Raw genomic sequence first — 17026 nt, 5'->3', positions numbered from 1 at the left:
TCTCTCTCTTTCCTTCCTCTCTCTCTCTCTCTTCCTCTCTCTCTCTCTCTTCCTCTCCTTCTCTCTCTCTCTTCTCTCTCCTCTCTCTCTCTCTTCTTCTCTCTCTCTCTCTCTCTTCCCTTCTCTCTCTCTTCCTCTCTTCTCTCTCTCTCTCTCTTCCTTCTCTCTCTCTCTCCTTCCTTCTCTCTCTCTCTCTCTCTTCCTCTCTCTCTCTTCCTTCTCTCTCTCTCTTTCCTCTCTCTCTCTCTCCTTCTCTTCCTCTCTCTTCCTTCTCTCTCTCTCCTTCTCTCTCTTCCTCTTCTCTCTCTCTCTTCCTCTCTCTCTTCCTCTCTCTCTTCTTCTCTCTCTCTCTTCCTTCTCTCTCTTCTTTCCTCTCTCTCTCTCTTCCTCTCTCTCTCTTCTCACTCTCTCCATCTCCTCTCCTCACTCTCTCAACTCCAACACAACTCCAACAAACAAACAACAAACACACACCAACACACACACAACACACAACCAACAACACACAACAAACCAACAAACACAACCAACAACAACAAACACAACCAACAACACACACACACCACAACACACACAACCCACCCCCCCCCCCCCCCCACCACCACCACACACACCCCCCCCCCCCCCCCCCCCCCCCCCCCCCCCCCCCCCCCCCCCCCCCCCCCCCCCCCCCCCCCCCCCCCCCCCCCCCCCCCCCCCCCCCCCCCCCCCCCCCCCCCCCCCCCCCCCCCCCCCCCCCCCCCCCCCCCCCCCCCCCCCCCCCCCCCCCCCCCCCCCCCCCCCCCCCCCCCCCCCCCCCCCCCCCCCCCCCCCCCCCCCCCCCCCCCCCCCCCCCCCCCCCCCCCCCCCCCCCCCCCCCCCCCCCCCCCCCCCCCCCCCCCCCCCCCCCCCCCCCCCCCCCCCCCCCCCCCCCCCCCCCCCCCCCCCCCCCCCCCCCCCCCCCCCCCCCCCCCACCCCCCCCCCCCCCCCCCCCCCCCCCCCCCCCCCACCCCCCCCCCCCAACCCCAACCACCCCCCCCCCCCCCAACCCCCCACCCCACCCCCCCCCCCAACCCCCCCCCCCCCACCCCCCCCAACCCCACCAACCCCCCCCCCCCCCAACCCCCACACCCCACCAACCCCCAACCCACCAACCCACACCCCCCCACCAACACAACAACCCCCCCACACCCCCCACCACCCCAACCCACACAACCCACCAACAACACCCCCACACCCCACCCCCCAACCACCACCACCCCCCCCCCACCCAACCCCCAACACCCCCACACCCCCCACCCACCAACCCCAACCAACAACAAACCCACCAACCCACAACCAAACCCCAACCCACCCAACACACCCAACACAACCCACCCACACACCACCAACCCAACACCCCCCAACCCCACACCCACCCAACCCCCCACAACACACCACACCCCAACCCAAACACCAACCCCCACACCAACCCCAACCCCCACACCCACAACCAACACCCCACCCCCCACCCCCCAACCACACCACCCCACACCCACCCCAACCCACACAAACCCCCACACACCACCAACCCCCCACACCCAACACCACCCCCACCCCAACCCCACACACACACACCAACCCCCACACACACACCAACCCCCACACACACCAACCCCACACACCAACCCCCACACCAACCCACCCACACACCAACCACCACACACCAACCCACCCACAACACAACACACACAACCAACCACACACCAACCACACACACAACCCACACACACCACAACCCACACACCCCAACCCCACACACAACCCACACACCCACACACCACACCCACACACCACCCACACACACACACCACCCACCACACCACACCCACACCACACCACAACCCACACACACACACCAACCCACACACACCACCACACCCACACACCACACCCCCCACACCCACCCACACCCACCACCCACACACACCCCTCCTCCCACACACACCCACCCCCCCACTCACCCCAACCCCCCTCACCCATCCCCCCTCTCCTACCCCCCTCACCCTCTCTCCTTCCCCCCCCTCCTTCCCCCCTCTCCCTCTCCTTCCCCCCCTCCTCCCCCCTCTCCCTCTCTCTTCCCCCTCCCTCTCTCCTTCCCCCCTCCCTCTCTCCTTCCCCCCCTCCCTCTCTCCTTCCCCCCTCTCTCTCTCCCCCTCCCTCTCTCCTTCCCTCCCTCTCTCCCTCCTTCCCTCCCTCTCTCCTTCCTCCCTCTCTCTCCTCTCTCCCTCTCTCCTTCCACCCTCTCTCCTTCCTCTCCTCCCTCTCCTCCTCCCCTCCCTCTCTCTCCTCTTCCCTCTCTCTCTCTCCTCTTCCCTCTCTCTCTCTCCTCTTCCCTCTCTCTCTCTCCTCTTCCCTCTCTCTCTCCTCTTCCCTCTCCTCTTCCCTCTCTCTCTCTCCTCTTCCCTCTCTCTCTCTCCTCTTCCCTCTCTCTCCTCTCCCTCTCCTCTTCCCTCTCTCTCTCTCTCCTCTTCCCTCTCCTCTTCCCTCTCTCTCTCTCTCCTCTTCCCTCTCTCTCTCTCCTCTTCCCTCTCTCTCTCCTCTTCCCTCTCTCCTCTTCCCTCTCTCCTCTTCCCTCTCCTCTTCCCTCTCTCCTCTTCCCTCTCTCCTCTTCCCTCTCTCCTCTTCCCTCTCTCCTCTTCCCTCTCTCCTCTTCCCTCTCTCCTCTTCCCTCTTCCCTCTCCTCTTCCTCTCTCTCTCTCCTCTTCCCTCTTCCCTCTCTCTCTCTCTCCTCTTCCCTCTCTCTCTCTCTCCTCTTCCCTCTCTCTCTCTCCTCTTCCCTCTCTCTCTCTCCTCTTCCCTCTCCTCTTCCCTCTCTCCTCTTCCCTCTCCTCTTCCCTCTCCTCTTCCCTCTCTCCTCTTCCCTCTCTCCTCTTCCCTCTCCTCTTCCCTCTCTCTCCTCTTCCCTCTCTCTCTCTCCTCTTCCCTCTCTCTCTCCTCTCTCTCCTCTTCCCTCTCTCTCTCTCTCCTCTTCCCTCTCTCTCTCTCTCCTCTTCCCTCTCTCTCTCTCCTCTTCCCTCTCTCTCTCTCTCCTCTTCCCTCTCTCTCTCTCCTCTTCCCTCTCCTCTTCCCTCTCTCTCTCTCTCCTCTTCCCTCTCCTCTCCCTCTCTCTCTCTCCTCTTCCCTCTCTCTCCTCTTCCCTCTCCTCTTCCCTCTCTCTCTCTCCTCTTCCCTCTCCTCTTCCCTCTCTCTCTCTCTCCTCTTCCCTCTCTCTCTCTCTCCTCTTCCCTCTCTCTCTCTCCTCTTCCCTCTCCTCTTCCCTCTCTCCTCTTCCCTCTCCTCTTCCCTCTCTCCTCTTCCCTCTCCTCTTCCCTCTCTCCTCTTCCCTCTCCTCTTCCCTCTCTCCTCTTCTTCCCTCTCTCTCTCTCCTCTTCCCTCTCTCTCTCTCTCTCTCCTCTTCCCTCTCTCTCCTCTTCCCTCTCTCTCTCTCCTCTTCCCTCTCTCTCCTCTCTCTCTCTCTCCTCTTCCCTCTCTCTCTCTCTCTCCTCTTCCCTCTCTCTCTCTCTCCTCTTCCCTCTCTCTCTCTCTCCTCTTCCCTCTCTCTCTCTCTCCTCTTCCCTCTCTCTCTCTCCTCTTCCCTCTCTCTCTCTCCTCTTCTCTCTCTCTCCTCTTCCCTCTCTCTCTCTCTCCTCTTCCCTCTCTCTCTCTCTCCTCTTCCCTCTCTCTCTCTCCTCTTCCCTCTCTCTCTCTCCTCTTCCCTCTCTCTCTCTCCTCTTCCCTCTCTCTCCTCTTCCCTCTCTCTCTCTCCTCTTCCCTCTCTCTCTCTCTCACTCTCTCTTTCCCTCTCTCTCCTTCCCACACAGACAGACAAACTAATTTATATATATAAAAATATTTCTACTTTTTTCGTAACAACATGCCCTCAAAAAACCCTCGGCACCGCCGGGCACTCCAGCTAGTTCTGTATAAACTGGCTGTGACATTTCCCTAAATAGCAACAATGACTGCACTTCAAAGGCAATCTATTGGCTGTGAAGAGCTTCAAGATGCCCTGAAAATGTGGAAGGTGCCATATAAATGCAAGAATGTATTTCTTCTTTACCAGTTCAATACTTTTCCTCCGTTTCAATACACTTCCAAATTTTTATTGTATTTTGACATACTGGATAGAAGGCCCAAGGATATATTAATATACCAGGAAAATATCTTAATATTGAAAATGTAGTAGTATTGAGAGCTATATTAGATGCATTTCACTTTTGTGAACTGGTGACCACACTTAATACCTACCAATCCATCATGCTCAATTTTTCTGAAAGATGTTCATCACTTCCAATTTCGTGGGAAATGTGAACAATTTTTCACTGTTTAAAATATTATTGTATAGTTCACTTTACAATACAATTTATTTTTTATTTTGCGTAAGCTCTCTATAAATTGTATTAGCAGTTTATTAAAAGACACTGCACAAGGATAAAAAAGGTTTTTTTATTAATAAAATATTTAACTATTTATTCAGTTGGACATAAATCAAAGTTAATGAACCTGATGTGGAGTAACAGCTAACAAATTGTAATTCACATGTGATGAATGTAATCGCAGAAAACCAGACTTGAAATGGTGATACTTTAAAATAAGTGCTAATTAAAGGATGTGAGCTTGAATTTCAGTTCCTCGGAAATTAAATCAATCCTGAAATGGAATAATCTAGAATAAATCACTGCAGTTTGCAAATTAAAGGCAGCTGGCAGTGCAGCGCATTAGACACTACAATATGGTGGGACACAGGTTCTCCCCTGAAATTCCCACAAAATGAGTTCCTGATGCTTGCCTGTTCACCTGCTGGAAGTAGGAAATGGAAGCAAGACAAACCCCTCCCCCATCACTTTTTAAATAGGAACATAAGCAGAGGTCTGCAAAGCGTTGGTTGATCTGCCTGGCAGATGGCATGGCAGGGGGAGGGAACCTGACAAGGTGGGAGAAAATTATTGGGGAAAAAATCTTGGGTAAAAGGCTCCAAAATACAATTATTTTATAGTCCATATACTGAGCCTTTTGGTTTATGAGCAGCACTCTAGGAGTTACAATAATAAGCAGTGAAAGAAAAAATGACATTATATAAACAAAAAAAGTGGATTCATCTACAAATATATTTACCATTATTTATGAAGATAATTTCTGATGCATACAAGTATTGGGAGGGTTTAAAATAATAATGAATTTGTCTACACCAAAGGTTGAAATGACAGACGGAGAAAGACCTGTATTGAATGACTTTAAAAGGCTGGTGACCCAGCAGTGCTCTGGACTCATGGTTCAGCCAGACAGCATGATTAGTGACATTTTAATTCTTAGAATGGAATTGGGCATGACAAAGAAAATAAAAGGGTGACTTTTTTCCCTCTCCCTAATTCCATTTTAGCCCTAGCCACACTTATTATCATAATAAAATGGGTCTCTGACATCATCAAATTCTTTTGGAACAAAGCTCCTAGCTCCCAGGCTATATACATATGTAACATGCTAAATCTGCTCAGCCTCAAACTGAGATTGTGTCATATCTCTGGGGAATTTATAAGTTTAATATTTAATTCTGGACGTGGCAAACATCTTATTGGTTTTATTCACATTGAACACTTCATGGGTGTAGATGGTTTTGTGAAAATTTCACTTTGTTCTTTGTGGATTAAATAATGGTGAAAAATACAGTTTACTAGAGTTTAGTTCACAGGACAATCATAGACTGCCATACACAATAGCTCCCGATGTTAAGACTAACTCTGTCAGCATTTGGAGACCATGAAAAGGGAAGCTTGTAACACCATGCAAAACATACAATAATTAGAATTGAGAATATGCACGCATAAATACAAAAACGAAATTATTAGTGTAAAGCATTTTGAATTAGAAACCCCAATAGTACATCAAACTATCTAAGTTATTCACCTAATACTGTTGCAATTTTTAGCATTGCACTGTTCTCCTAAATCAGTTTTAAATTCTTGGTCTCTCTCATTTTTCAAATGACCAACTGCTGAGATGCTCAACTAGCGTAAGCAGGGGCCCCGCAGACAAGCATTCATCCACAGGACAATACACTGCAGTCTGAATTTGAGGTCTGTTTGAGGTTCTTAGCACTAAGAAGTAGCAGACAAACACAATATCTACTGCCTATTCTTATCAATGCTGCAATTGGTCAGGAAGAAAACTTCCCGTTCATTGTCAAATGTAATTTATAAAGAAAAGAGTTTTATGTAACATCTTTGAATTTAAAAGTCTCACTACAAAGCCCTTTTACTTAAAAAAAAGCCACTGTGGAAGCATATTTGAAATGTACAAACTATGTACAGTACTAATCTAGTGTTGGTATTTTACTTATAGGCTATTTATAAAAAATGAATAAGCCTTTTTTTAAACAAAAAATATATACACCAAAGTTAATGTTCTACAGTCAAAGGACCACTTTAGAATATGCACTGTAAAATGGTGATCAATGGTTTTTCAAAACACCAACAGTAAACATAACAGTAATCCTATAAATTGTTCAATCATGCTTTCATTTAAAACATTAAACACAACCCAATCTGCTGCATGAAGCAATTACCTCCCGTCAGTAGTTGGCTATATCATAATGCATCTGTTGCCGACAAGTTTCAGGAAAATACAAATGTGCTCCTACCTGCACAGGACTACAAACTGGTTCCAGATCTGGTTTCGGTGAGACTGCTTCTGCTGTGTTGTGTGCTATCATCCTAAACTCAGACACACTGAGCTGGTGGCGCCCTGCAAATGTGTTAACTTAGCTCCCTATGAACCCTGCAGTATTCACAGGCAAATGCTAGGCTGAATACCAGATGGGCTTCCCTCAGTAACTAAATGAAAGGGAATAGGGGAGGGGGAGGAAGGGCTTTCTATCCCCATACTACAAAATTACTGAACTGTGTAGCATGAAATAAAAACGTGGCACTGGAATTTCAACTGGATGCAGCTCAGTGGAGTCATTGAAATTCCACGTTTAACTCATTTAATAAAAAATCATCAAAGTGATATTCAGTTTAAAAGCCTGAAAGATCAGTGTTCTGCAACATACAACTCGTACTAGCCAACAATGCTACTACAGATAGATATATTAATCATTAGAGGATTTTGGTAGTAATCTGGTTTGCCAAGATCTGAACATCAAGCAACTAACATAATAATTCATTTGGAGCTTTGTTCATACTTCACAAAGTTTGAGAGCAGTATATAAATGCATAGAAAGCCCCAATACTGTTAAAACAATAACATTTCTCAATGCATATATTTCAGTAAAAACCCTTCTCTATACTCATCCTTAATTACCTAGAAAGCGTGCCAGAACATTAAATCACATGATTTAAGCTGGATTCCTTTGTTATTAAGTATTACCTCTCACCATCAGTGGTGAATGTGATTATATAAAAGGGATACAGATTTAGAAGATGACCCACAGATGTCATTGATCTGTGCATTTCAGTCATCAACTGCCATCTGCTATTCCTGGGTCTTACAATTATGAAACTGTAGCTGTATTGATTAGTTAATCAATAGTCAAAGGTCCAACTTAATTGCCAGATACTTGTTCAGGGTAACACACATTTGGGATAGCATGACCCTTGGCCTGGTATGCAAATGCACAGCCCTGGTGCATACATTCTTAGCTAACATACCAAGTTAGTAGAGCTGACCTTCCTCTCCTGGCGGTGGCCGGGAACAATGTGGGAGCAGTGCATCTGAAGGGAGCGATCTCAGCACCAGAACTTCCTGTTGGACCCTGTGAAAATAGTGTAGACTCGGCATGCTATACACTTTAGGAAAAGATCAGGAATTATGGGTGCTTTACTGTCATTTCAATCCATGGACTGAATGAGTTATAACATTAAATTATCCTCCAGTTTGCTTTTTCCAAGTTTTCTTGTTCCAGTTTAGTCATCTACTGCTGCCAGTGTTTCCTTACCAACATTAAACACTGCAGTTTTGTCTCATGCAACAGGAAAAAGAGTTTAAACATTTTTTTCTGTGGGTGCATGGATGTGTAGAACAGTGAATTTTAAGTCAGTTGTAGATGAATTTTGGAGAGTCTTGAAATCCATTTGAGCCAGCCAAAAGTTGCAATTTGCATATGTGGTCTACATGTTTATTTAAGTCTGCCACACTCTGAATGAGTGCTCGCTATGGCATAGCTGGGATGGCAGCAGCACCCCAAGCAGGAGTCTGGGTGTGTCTGCAGTCAACCTTAAGAGGGCAACACCAGGATAAGCAGTAGGTGGAGAAACAGACAAGACAAGATGTGGGTGAATAATGGCACAGGAATAGGAGCAAGGTACTCATGGAGTAGTTGTATAGTCGGGGAAGGGAAACAATTAGTAGCTTAGGAGAGGGCCAGATGAGTTTCTTCAGCGACTGTCAAGGGCACTTGTGTTTGTTTCCACTCGTCTGCTTCTAAGTAAGCCACATGGTAAAAAGGTGGGTTGGCATAGCACTGAACACTGCCTCCATCACAAAGTGTAACAGAATTCTGCAATTAATCTTGAAGCAGCAAAATCATTTGTTATTCAAGACGACAAAAATAAAGACCTATCCTGACAATACCACCTTCCCCTTAAGATTTTCAGGCCACTGGCCAGGTGGAAATGAAGCTGTTTCGCTCTGAAAATGGTGGATGCCCCATTCTCACTGACTGTGTGACCCATGGCCTACTGCTGGGTGGCCGGAGCACCCGCCTGAGTTAGATGGTTGGCCCTTTTAATATACAAATTGTGGTCCTATGTTGTACATAGGACCCTGATTGCCATTTTAGGACTCAACTGGGCAAGTGTGCTCCGTGTGAGGCCAGGAAGAGCAAGAGTGGAAAACAACCAGGCCTACTGCTGCACCGGGCTCCTACCGGACCTACCTTTCCCCTGGCTCACAGGCTAGATTGTTGCCCAATATTGCACCAGCCCAGAGCTGATGAGTTGCCCAGGGGTGCTTGTTTTCTGTCTGCAGCCCACCGACCCTATGATAAAGAGCTCCAGCCCTCAAAATGGACCAGGCCTCCTGCCAGCACAATCGGGCGGCAGCCGGTGTGCACTGTGTGGCGGGCCGCCTGAAAACCACACGGTGGGAAGATCTACCCTACAGTATCTAAATAGCAGCTCAGGAATCAATAGTGTCAGGTTTTTATGTGGGCAGTTTACTCTTGTCTGCACCTAGCACTATTAGAGAAAATCTGGGTGCAAAGTCCTCTGACATTCATTTGCAAGTAATTTACACTACTGCGCATCTTCAGGTGCAAACACCAGAAAAGCCATAGTGATAGTTCAGGTGCTTGCGATTCCGGGACAGAATGGGAGAGAAGGATTAGCACCCTATTTCCCCTGCATTGCACCAATTTTTCTGACACTATTTTGAGCAAGACAGAAAATTCTATGCAATATAAGACCTCAAGTTTTCAGGAAGCTTCAAAACATATGTTCAGTGCATGTGAGAGTTCTATGTGAAATTATTAGCTTTAGATTTTCACATGCAAACACAAACCATCCAGACCATCAAGATAAAGGAAGGCATTCAGTCTGTCTTAAAAAAAATTCATTCGTTCATTCATGGGATGTGGGCGTCGCTGGCAAGGCCAGCATTTATTGCCCATTCCTAATTGTCCTTAAGAAGGTGGTGAGCCACCTTCTTGAACCACTGCAATCCATATGGTGAAAGTACTCTCTCAGTGCTGTTAGGTAGGGAGTTCTAGGATTTTGACCCAGCGACGATGAAGTAACAGCGATATATTTCCAAGTCAGGATGGTGTGTGACTTGGAGGAATACTTGGAGATGGTCGTGTTTAAGATCAATGTAAATTAATATTTATCTAGCAGGACAAAGCACTCATGAATTTGCATTCTATTGCTAGACTCAGACACTGGCACTTGTAACTATTACAACATTGGTTCACAACTGGCAAACTTTTTTCCCTTTAAACTAAAGTAATGCCAAATCATTCTGAAGTATCCTGATAATAACTGAACTGAACTGATAATAACTCTCAACAATGAATACGTTAAGCTCTCATAAAAGTCAAAAATATTTAACGTAATATTCCTGTTTGAAACAGGGTTATGTAAAGACAAAAACACAAAAGTAATTTACCATCGTTACTCAAATTGGTTGCTAGGCACATTTTAGAGACATATCTTAGCAACAGGTCACATGCTGAATTGCATTATCCTGCGCCCATTTACTGAGAAGTTAGCAACAAGCTTTTTTTCCCCCTAGGAACAATGTTATTTTCTCAAGTATAGGCAAGTGTTAATTTTCTAAATTACACTGCAATTGTAACACATGAAAAATTACCACTGTTGAAATATGTACTAAGAGAAATACTTTGGTTTGCAATTTTGCAACATGTTCCAAGTATTAGAGTAGGAAGAAGCTTGTTACTTAGACTGCAAAGATGTTTAAAAATCACAGTTTGTTCACTTTGGCAGAGTAAACAATGAGTTTACAATAAATTATTGCTCACAGTGAGGAAAGCCAGTCAGAACTCACTCCTCCCCCCCCCCCACACACACACAAACAGCAAAGCTCTGTTTAGCTTCTCTATTTGAGAGAATAAAACAGAACTGCATTTTATTGTCCAAGATGCTTTTTAAAAACTATTAGTGACAATATTCTGTCAATCAAGCCTTTTCATGGAAGACCATTAAAAAAAAACTAAATATTTAAGTAGCACCTTTAGAAAATCTTGCTTTTTATACCATATATACAGGAGAGTAATCTAGAACGTAATAAAGCATACGGAATGAAATTGAGTGCTTCAGTGCTAAACTATTGCCTCAAGTTGCACAAATGATCGATAGTGTGCTAGAATGCCAAGGTTCAAGGTTTTGGTCATTATTGTACACTCGGTGACGTCTGTAAAATGAGATGTAATTAATAACTACAACTCAAAATCTGCAGACAATAACTTAAATTGCTTTCAATATTACGCCCAAAAACTAAATAGTTTTTAAATAGTAGAAGAGCTCTCCAGCTACCTACTTCAGTTGAGCTATAGCATTACTATTTTCTGATTTTGCAAAGTAATGTTTTATTTTATTGCCTGCTGTCGCAATTTACGAGAAAATAATTTAAAAAGACATTCACCAGGGTTCCATTGGATAGAATTAGTCCAAAGGGTGAGTGTGACTGAAATATGGCAAGTCTAATTATTGGATAAATGCTGCATTTAAATTCTTGATGCATTTCAATCATGCATTTATATCAGGCAGAAATAATGTCTGAATAAAAATGCAACTAAATGCAGATTTAACATGGATGCAAGTGATAATTATTTGTAGTTATGTCATAACAGGCATCATTTAGTATAGATGTTGTGGCTACAATGATATGGACAGTATGAACTGATTACTCTATGCCGCCTAGCCTTATCACAATCAGTGGTGGTTGCTAAGGGGATGTTTGTTAGACTGCGCAGTATTCTCATAGCATGTAAATGATGGGAAACTGCTACTTTCAGTTCAAACATTCAACAGGTTAAGGGGTGTCTCCATGAGGAATAAATGCAATTCAGTGGAAATCATTTATGATGGGAAATCTCACATGGAGCTGCTTTCACCCAATTACATTTAACATATACCAAGGGTATAATGATTTTTTTAAATTCATCTTATGCAATTCTTTGAGCAATGTTATGGCAAGTGGGGTAGTTTTAAGTTTTTCAGAGTTTGTAATAGTCAAAACACCTTTAACTTTTACACACATCGTCTTTATCTAAAATGCCAACAAGTTTAATGCTGAAAAGTAAAAAACCAAGAAGCTACATTTTCCAATTTTAAAATGATCTTATTTCAATGGAATTGTAAATTGGATGATTTCTACAGTGTCTGATCTGCAATGCCAGTTTTATGTCAAGGTGTCAATCCCAAAATCTACCTCATGATCAGAATGAAATAATAATGCAGAATGGTAAGCTAAGGAAAACTTGCCTTCATGAGTGTGGTTCAGTGTAGAGCTCTCATCTGTGAGTCAGAAGGTCATAGGTTCAAGCCCCACTCCTGGACTTCAGGAGTAATCTAGGCTGACACTCCAATGCAGTATTGAAGGCATTCTGCATTTTTGGGGGTGTCGCCTCTTGGATGAGATATTAAAATGAGGCCCTGTCCATCTGTTCAAGTGGATGCAATAGATCCTATGGCACTATTCGAAGAGGAGCAGGTATCCTCGCCAACATTTACTCTGCATCCAGCACTACTAAAACAACTCTACTGGTAATTTATTTTTGCTGTCTGTGCGCAAATTGGCTGCCACATTTGTCCACATAACAGTGAGTACACTTCAAAAGTAATTAATTGGCTGTAAAGCTCTTTGGGATGTCATGAGGATGTGAAAGGTATTTAAGTTCTTTCTTCTATCATGTTATAACATTGGTCTAGTGCACAAAGGCACTGTACGATGGAGTAATAGGACACAGTGAGTTCCAATCTCATCCCAGGTTTCCAGGGGAGGTGATAAGCAGCTGCAAGGCATTTTTGCAGGGGAAGAGATGGAAAATGGTCAGGCAAGACACCCTAGGTCTTTCTTGTACCAGGTTACAAAGTAATTTAGGCAGCAGCCTGGGAGCTGGCTGCCCTCTTAACAATGCACTAGTGGGCAAACAAAGAAGACAAGTGAATAATAAAATGGGAAGAGTTGGAAGATAGCATTTCAGTATTAATACATTATTGCCGTACACAGAGTTTTGGGGTTGATGAAGGATCATAGACTTGTAAAATATACCGTATACTTCAAAACATAAAATACACCATTCCCTTTTTAGCTCATACTTCAGTTTAGCTTTAAAACATTTTAATGCAGCTTCTTAAAGCCAAATTTCTGTTATTCACCCCCAGTGAAACGCATTGTTCTGCCTGGAATAATGTACTAGTGTTGCTTTGCTACTCTCTCTCGTATTTTTTGTCTGTTGAAGAATGCATTTTTAATGTGTTACAAGCTGACAAAGTTATTGATGAAAGGTCTAATAAAAGGCTCCTTTCACTGGTCATGTTTTGGTTGTGGGTTTGATAATCTCAGTTTGATTAGACAGAACCTAAGCAGAATAAACTGTTTATTTCACACTACTTTTGGTTGAAAAAAAGAATGAAAATGCTCTTTGTATCACTTATCAAAACAGTACTCAGCCTTTAATTTATTACATAGCAGATAAGGTAATTTGCCTTCATTCAACCATTTAAAAATGAAGCTCAACCAAACTGAGCACTATGCAGTAGGATACACAGTTCATCACACAATGCGGTAACATTAAGACTAGAACTACGTTTCATTCTCTAATTATCATAAATTGGTTGTATTCAGGCATTACCAAATTTATAGGTGTCACAATTCATTCCGTATAATTTTTAATGATAATTTCTTATTTGCTGGTTTATCCTGTGTGATTGTTGTGGGCCTGGAGGTTTGGAAAAGGCCATTCTTAGAATGATTTCATCATTGGTGGATAAATCCTAAATCAGATCTGTTGTGTCAGCAACTTGAGATATATGCACATTGACATGAATCAGTCAGTCATTCATGAAAGAAAGACTTCTGAAATAATACTGAGCAGCCTGCGGGTGGCGCTGTCCAGGGAGAGTATAAATACTCGGGCACGGGCACAGCTTGCGCAGGACATTCTTAATAGGAACTAGTGATGGACACAGCTAGACCTCCATGTTGTAAAACAGTTGATTAAAGCTTTGTTTAATGCTTAGACCAAGTGCCTAGTACGTAGTTTTCTTACATCACACTTCAATGGGAACAAGAATGTAAACTTTATATGTAGTCCCAAGACTCCATGGCAAGCATAATATAGCCCATGAAGACAAACACTAGGACACTCTTGCTGTGTTCTGCCACAGTGATCAAACAAATCTGTAGAATCATGTGACTTTAAGACTTACAGTACACTATAAAATAACACCTAATTTTAAACATACACTATTAGAAATGGTCTCTGGAAAGAGAACTGGAATGTGATTAAAGATGTAAACACAAGCATGGAGTTTGGTTGGCCTCATGGACCATGTAAATGAAGTTAAAATATTTTATGCAGCCATCACAACATGGCTATTTTCTTTTTATTTTATTGATCCTTTTTAAGTTAAACAAGTTGTGATGGCTCACTGTCCATCACTGTGATGATAGCCTGCACACAGATCATAATAGAAAGCAGTGGTACAACTCCAGATACAACTGGTGGAAGGAAGAGCCAGTAAGACAGCAAACTTAAGTAAAATCTGCGTCATTTTCACATGATAAAGGCATTTTATGTAGTACCTCAACTCAATACTTACCAGATTATCGCTTAAAAAAAACCATTTTCTGGAGACACACTGGGGGTGAATTTACATGGGAGTTCTGCTGCTTGTCTGCAGCAAACTTGGCATAAGAGATGCTGAAACCCCAGAAAAGTGGCATAAAATGTTTTTCTGGGATTTCTGAAACTCTTCCGCCAAAGTTGCATCAGATGATCAGGAGAACTACCACAGAAATTCATCCCCACTATTTCATATAGTGATTGGTGTAATGTCAAATAACAGCATCTGTTAATTTCATTCTTTTGTTTAAACACTCTACATACTGGATTACACAATACAACACTATAGATTTAGTATCACTGGTACCAGGTCCGTTTGAAATATAATGGCCCATAATTTGTGGTCAGTGGCGAAGCAAAGGTGTTCACCGCTGGCCCTGAAGAAAGCTTCCCACAAAGATGTCGCGATCTCTGTGGCGAGAAGTTCGGCTTTTCCGACGTTCAATTGAAATCAGTGTAGTTTAGTGGGAATTCCATAGCGTGCGCTGCTGTGACGTCAACAAGTTGTCTAAGCAGCCAATCACAATACAGAATTCTCACAGACAGGGAACCAGGATGTAAAGAAGCTCCTTTATTCAGACTTTTAAAAAATGTTAGAGAGCAAAACAATGATTGGGTTGTCACATGGGAAAAGGGTAAACCTGAAATAAAGATGAACAAACTTCAATTTTTTTTAATGTTTATTAAAATGGATAAATTTGACTCCACAAAATTTAAATTATTTTTCAGGGCCAAAACATTTGTTTAGCAGTCAATACGCTGTTACACCTAAGCCAACAAGGCCTAACTTTTAATGGGGTATTTAACAGTGATATTACCGCAGAAAAACCAAAGTTTTTGTCAGTTTCACTGATGGTCGGCTATGGGGGTCACAGCGTAGCCAGTGTCAGAGCAGTGAATGACTGACCACAACTTCAGGACGTCAGTGTTAGGATGCGCATGCGCTAAATCCTGAAGTTGCGGTCAGTTTCAAAGGGGTAATAGCAGCGAATGCTGTACGTTCACTGTTATTACCCACCGCAAATTACGGGCCATTAATTTTCATTTCATTTTTCCTCACTAAGGTCTCTGATAGGCTACATAAATTCCCAGATGTAAAGGATTTTGGAAACAAAAAACATTATCCCACTGAAGTTTTACAACTACATGAATTTTGAAATATTTTGACTTAAATATTTTTAATTTTGTCCAATTATTTGATAAAGTGTTAATTCTAATAAAATGTTGGTTAAGCAAATACTGCAACATAAATGACTAATTTAGATTTTGCAGTGGAAAGTATAAGTTGTGTTTTTTTTTTAAATAGTTTATCAAATAATTTACCTATGACACAGTAAGTACTGCTGATCAGCCCAGTTCATCTCTTAAAGCTATCCCTCAGTAATCACTTTAAAAGACAGAAATGATTTAGCAGCCTTTCACTCACCTTGTCAAAAAATTCATATAGCTTTACAGTCTCGTCAATCTTCAGTCTGCATTCATCCAGGTTCTTTACAAATTCACCAAATTGTTGTTTGTACGCTTGCAGCTTCCCTTCAAAAACATGCAATTCTGGCGACTTGAAGTCATGCCACTGTTCCAGCTTCTTCAAAAGCTCCCTGCCTTTCCTACAATACTCCTACAATGAAAGAGGATACCTTATCAAAAGTGAAGCACAATCGAAGTCAAAAAAATGCAGTATTGTTTTTGAGAGGCATAAACCTTATCTTTAATACAATAAAAAAGCTCATTAAATTATCTAACAGCTGTCATTCTTACACAGCTTACAGTTAGTATACTACATGGAATAATATAGCAACACTTTTTTACACCAGCTAAACCAGTGGCGGGCAAAATACAACCCACGGGCTAGTTCATTCTATCCGGCCTGCTGGACGGGAGAGAAATAGAATGCGAGCTGGAGCTCGAGCTGCACATTAGTCGGCGTCAAATCATGGCTGTTCATCTTGATGACTCTTTCACTGAAGAAAGAGACCAGCGCTACATCTTTCTTCTCCTGTTACTCAGAGTACGACGGTAGGGGGACAGGAGTGGATCTCGGAGCACAAGAACTCCAGGTAATGGCATATTGTAATGCAGGCCTTGCGACGCCTATGGCTCCCGTACTCAGCACATTAAAAAAACACCGCTCATGTCGGAAGCCCCGCAGACTTGAGCCACTCTGCCAAACCGTCATGTAGACTTTCAGTAGAATATATAATCGATCGATCGATCAATCATTTCATTCATTTAGTAAGGGAAGATTTTGCACTACACTTTCTGTATTTAAGGTAGTATCTGACTACTATCTGAATTTATGTTTATAAATTATTGGGAGGGTAATAAGGGCACAGCAGTTATCATGGGTGACTTTAATCTACATATAGATTGGGCTAACCAAATTAGTAACAATACTGTGGAGGAGGAATTCCTGGAGTGTATACGGGATGGTTTCCTGGACCAATATGTCGAGGAACCAACTAGAGATCAGGCCATCTTAGACTGGGTATTATGTAATGAGAAAGGATTAATTAGCAATGTTGTTGTGCGAGGCCCCTTGGGTCAGAGCGATCATAATATGATCGAATTCTTCATTAAGATGGAGTGTGAAGAAGTTGACTCAGAAACTAGGGTCCTGAATTTAAATAAAGGAAACTACGATGGTATGAAGCTAGGATGGATTGGGGAACGTTACTTAAAGGGTTGATGGTGGATAGGCAATGGCAAACATTTAAAGATCGCAT

The 17026-nt window shown here is 43.7% G+C and overlaps 1 protein-coding gene across 6 annotated transcripts in view; it reads right to left on the bottom strand.

The window, feature by feature from the left end:
• Positions 1–17026, bottom strand: part of plekhg4 (pleckstrin homology and RhoGEF domain containing G4) — a 318289-nt gene that overhangs the window by 86737 nt on the left and 214526 nt on the right. For all 6 annotated transcript variants that reach the window (XM_085991271.1, XM_085991272.1, XM_085991274.1 and 3 more), the window contains exon 13: positions 15730–15921. In XM_085991271.1, the coding sequence (XP_085847397.1) occupies positions 15730–15921 (192 nt within the window). The remainder of the gene's footprint in view (positions 1–15729; positions 15922–17026) is intronic.

Source organism: Somniosus microcephalus, chromosome 6 (assembly GCF_052327205.1).
Source record: "Somniosus microcephalus isolate GS21.2 chromosome 6, FLI_Smic_1.0, whole genome shotgun sequence".
In the NCBI taxonomy this organism is placed as follows: domain Eukaryota; kingdom Metazoa; phylum Chordata; class Chondrichthyes; order Squaliformes; family Somniosidae; genus Somniosus; species Somniosus microcephalus.
The sequence above is the reverse complement of the archived record's forward strand: the minus strand, read 5'-3'. Positions and strand labels throughout refer to the sequence as shown.